Source organism: Diachasma alloeum, unplaced genomic scaffold (genome assembly GCF_001412515.2).
Source record: "Diachasma alloeum isolate Michigan unplaced genomic scaffold, Dall2.0 Dall_scaffold_00730, whole genome shotgun sequence".
Taxonomy (NCBI): domain Eukaryota; kingdom Metazoa; phylum Arthropoda; class Insecta; order Hymenoptera; family Braconidae; genus Diachasma; species Diachasma alloeum.
In genome coordinates, this window is record NW_021680861.1 from 116,734 (window position 1) to 121,670 (window position 4,937).

A 4,937-nucleotide genomic window follows, 5' to 3' on the forward strand; every position below is an offset into this window, starting at 1 on the left:
GTTTCTGCTATAAGTAGTTTACTGGTTAGCCGCTTTTCTGTAAATTACAGCTGAAGTGCTGGCCACTGATCCAACAACCTTTGAACTACTGCAACCAATGACAGCCACCGGGTCTGGGAGGGATACAGCAACTTATGAATCTCTGTCTCGCAGAATATCTGGAATTCACCGAATTCAGACTGACGTTTACAACTGGAGGTGAAATAATAGTTGATATTGCGTGCCAAATTCTCTGCTGTTCGTGGCAGTTCCTCACAAACAGTGCTTGCACAAATATGCAATGAATGACACAAGCATTTTGAGATAGTTATCCCCGGTAGATCAGTTTTCAGGCGCGATGCAACAGAATTGTTCTTGCCCATCATTACACTGCAGCCATCCGACCCAAATCCTATGATATTTGCTTTGGGTATTTGTTGCTCGACGAAACTCAACATACTGCACTCATAGAGTCGTTCAGCAGAAACAGATGTCACTTTACCTGGTACCAAAACATCACATATACTCCAAAACTTTGTAGCTATACGCCCTGTCTCATCGTCGTAAAATCGAACCATAATGCAGCTACATTTCTTAGTTGAGATATCAGTAGATTCATCGCTGAGTACACTAAATTTAGTTGCTTTCAATTTATCTCCCAGTTTATTTTTAGCTGATACACTAATAACATTCAGGGCAATTGCTCGTCCTTTCGTGCGTTTGAGGTTCATGTTTTGAACGATTTTTGAATCCGTAATCAAATTTTTCATGAGGTCTGTCAAATGATCCAGTGCACTAAATGGCATATGGTGTTCCGTCGGATATCCTACGAGGCCTGTTTCTGCAACTTTAACAGCTTCATCCAACTGTGAAGGAATATCATGACCTCGAGTGAAAAATGAAGTCATAGGATTGATTGATTTGATGGAATTGCAATTGTCCTTGTGTTTGGAAGACTGTAGATGATACTTCAACACAGATATATCAGCAGTTAATTCTTTCGAGCACAGTCTGCATTTAGCCTTGAATTCGCCACTCGAATGCTTCTGAAGCCACGACTGAAACTCTGGCATATTCAACCAGGCTTCACGAAATTTTTGAGGGATTTTGACTTTTTTCGGAAGTGGTTTTGCCTTTTTAGATGGAGGAGTGATCACATTTTCTTCTTCTTCTGCCATGATCCTAACTCTGAAATTGGAAAAATCATAACTTGACGTATGCATATCGACTCCACTTAGAGTTGCACATTTAATCACGTACCCCAATCGCCAAAAAATTACCCTGACGACGAATAAATTACTCTTCAGTGTTCAACTTTTGTCCTGGGATTAAAAACCTTTGAAATTTTGATTCTGGCGCAAGCCATAAACATCGAAATAGATCAGACTAGCAACCATGATGAGAAGCAATGAAGAGATACCCGCCGGTGCAGAGATTTGATGAGAATGTATTCGCTGTTGCGATTGGTTCATGTTCTGGTATCGTCTCAGCCTATTGGTCAAGCACTAAGATTTCACGAGTCTGCTTTACCAACGGCCAATCCATCCAGTGGCCAATCCATCCAGTGGCCAATCCATCCAGTGGCTCAATCATAGCAAACTGCACCATATTTCAGTCATGGCCAGTTTTTCGTATCTATGCAAGATTTTTTTAACGGCCATTTTCAAAACATGCGAGGCTATGTGTTCTATACATTCAGTATTGTTTGATAGTAATAAATGTAGTTCCATAAATTCAAAAAAGATGGATGAAGTTATTTATGAGCAAAAATCCTTACAATAAAACCTAATATTAATGATGGTAATGCCCATATGCATGACAATGCTAATATTATTTTAATACCAATACTAGCTATCGATGGAAATCCATTGACAACACCTAACGTTATTATATATTCAAGAAACGAAGCAGTCAGTTGTTTAATTATTCAATTAATTGTTTTTCTCTATTCATTTCACAAGCACAGAGCAACATAAATATTTATAGCTCCTTGATTATTCTCGGCTTGAATTCATCTCATGTCATACCAGGTCAACAATGAAAAAGTGGTGGACGTCTATCTGGATGAAGTTGAAGAACCAATAGTTCCGTCTGATGTCTGATCATAATGATGAGGCCAAAAATCATGATGCTAGTCTGGATGAACGTCACCTAGATGCTAGGAAAAGAGAGATTGACGACGAGATTGGCCAACAGCTCATTGAAGTATATAAAAATTTTCGGATGACCCATTGGCAGAATAAAGAATTAAAAAGACAAGCAGTTTTTGTGGTCTCCTCCTCGAAACAAGAAATTATGGTAAAATTAGGGATACCATGGACTTCTCTATGGTATATGGCATCGGATGCGAAATTATGGTAGCAATACCATAATTATGGCATGGTTGGCAACGCTGTCCCATCCCCTGATGTACCATAGAATGCGATAAACTGTTGAAAAATCAAAAAATTCCTGGGTTTTCTCACGAAACGACAAAGTGGTCCCTTTTCTTTTTTCTCCAAAAAATCGAAAAACATACTTGCAAAAGAGATAGAGCCATTTAATTTGCGCGCTTCGACGTGGGAGGACCTGCAGTTCATTCCTAAGCAATAAAAAAAAAAGACGAATCTGAACCGTAATCAGAAAACTGCGATTATCTCGGAAACTAAATTCGCCAAAGTGGTCCCTTTTCATGCGATAAGCTAAAGCTTGTAAAGTCGTACTGTTCAATTGTAATGAAGTGTGAAATATTTCTCAGTAAAACCCTTGAAATCCCCCAAAGGAGAAATAACCTGTCATTTATCTCTCAATTCCCTCAACAATGTTAGAGATTCAATAGGCAAACAATTTGAATGCGTTCTCCGAATCCGGAGGAATGAATCCCAAAAGAAAATAACTTAGAGTAAATACTTTCCTGAGAACTCTTCGCCTTCCTGACGCACGCCGTGCAATGCACACCGTTGCCGTTTTGTTGTCAGGTGTGCTCATGCTTAAATTAACTTAAATACTTCATTTTTGGTGCAAGGAATTAGTTCAATAGAAATAAAAGAAGATAGAGATTTTTGATTAACAAAATATTTCTATATTCTATAAACTCCAGATGGCATGATTTGAGAAAACAAAATAAATTCGATAGATACGGGTCGACCCAAAATAATGATAATCAAAATTAAAGTGATACTTTTGCTCAATGTGAAAAATATCGAGGAAAATGATAATACAAACAAGATAATATTTTTATGCCACTCATGCCTGAAACCGGCTGAATTAGACACGAGACGCGAAGCGTCGAGTGACATTAAAATTTTGATAGCTTCGTGACATAAAATTTTGTTCAGTACTTGTTGGGAAATTTCGTCCTTAACGTGTGTGGTGACATCACTCGCCTTCGGCTCATGCTGTAACCCCCACACACGTTAAAGACGAAATTGCCCCACACGTGCTGAAATATAGTATTAATCAATGCGAAAAATAACAATGAAAATGAGAATCAAAGCCAAAGAAAATAATAATAACAATCTTCCGGAAATTCCGGTCCGCCAGACTCGACACAATCCAAAATAATTAATACGGATAAGTAATAGGTGATTTGGTGTCCGGAGGGCAGTGGAGAGGCTCGGCGATTATTATGTTTTTCTGTACGGATGGCCACTACACCAAACGCTGGTTGTGCGACCCCACGTGGGCTTTTACAAGGCCTCTTGCTCGCGGTGCGGGCCGAGATATAATTTTTCTGTTCTCCACAACCCCCAGAGAACAAAACACGATGTGCCAAGAATGATAGTAACAATAGTTAACAACCCTAGTAATTTCGACTATTTCTATTTCCCTCCGTAAATATTCCTTAATTTCCCAGAGTTCGACTCGAATAATTCAAGGACCCTCGGGATACACCAGTATTATGGAAAACTAATGAACCGTGGTAAGACGGCGGATCCAAGATTCCCCTCTGAGGGTCACCGACAGACCCTCAGCTTCCGTATCCCAAACCCAATCGAATCCCTCGGACTCTCGCGCGACACTTCGACAGACCAATTATCTCAAAAATACGCGAGCCAAACCAAAGGATCGAGAAATATAATTTTTGTGCACTTACAACGACGTGGAGCCCTGGCCCACCAGTTGATCCAACACGTGGTGCGTCTCGACGTCCTCCCGGTGTCCGTGCGATTTCTGGTACTCCTCCCCGTACCTCCGGATCTCCAAAATGTTCCCTCCGTATCTTCCGTAAGTCGCCTCAAAGTTATCCACATGATACGCTGTATGGATACGTCCTCGACCTGTCACAATATCACGTAAAGACACAAAATAAGACCCACACAAGATTTAACACGTGATAGTGGCGGTGGTTGAGAACGAAGTGAAGTTCTCGGCTGCGTTTCCCACCTCGGATGACGTACTTCCGGCGGTCGGTTTCGCTGCAACCAATCAGGGAATTCCGTTGCGGTTGACTCCCCCAGTGACGCCGTCACGAGGCCTTGACATTGACCTTCGGTGTTTCAATGTCAGTCAATCAGAAAATTTGTGGGCCGCGGCATCCCTGGAGTGGCCGTATGGTGGTGCCCTCAGTTCTTCTTTTTCGGAGTCGGTTCAGCTTCGGCGGATGACGTATTTACGGAGTCAGTCCCCTTCCACTGGATATCCCCAAGTTCAAGTTCGGAGCTATCCGTAAGGTGCTGCCTTCTAGGTGAGGATAGGTTCTCTATTTTCACGTCGTCGACTGCTTGTAGTTAGGGCGGTTTGTTTTGGTGGTGTTTGGAGGTTGAGGTTTCTCTACAACCTCTCCGGAGGCTGGGAGGTTTTCTAGGTGTGAAGCTCTTCTCCAGCTGTAGAATCCAGTCCTTCGGCGGTCGAGATTCTTGGGCCAGGTCCTCCAGGTGCTCATCGGCCTAATAATCAAACCTAACCTCCACCTGTCACTGGTGCATCCCGGATCCCCCCCCCCCCCAGCAAGACGATTATCTCCTTGCTCAGGTATT

At 41.9% G+C, this 4,937-nt stretch overlaps 1 protein-coding gene across 1 annotated transcript; it reads right to left on the reverse strand.

The window, feature by feature from the left end:
* Positions 1-44: 44 nt before the first annotated feature.
* On the reverse strand, positions 45-1,157 carry LOC107044415. The gene has a single exon (XM_015266284.1). The coding sequence runs from the start codon at positions 1,155-1,157 to the stop codon at positions 45-47; it is 1,113 nt and encodes a 370-aa protein (XP_015121770.1).
* Positions 1,158-4,937: the final 3,780 nt, after the last annotated feature.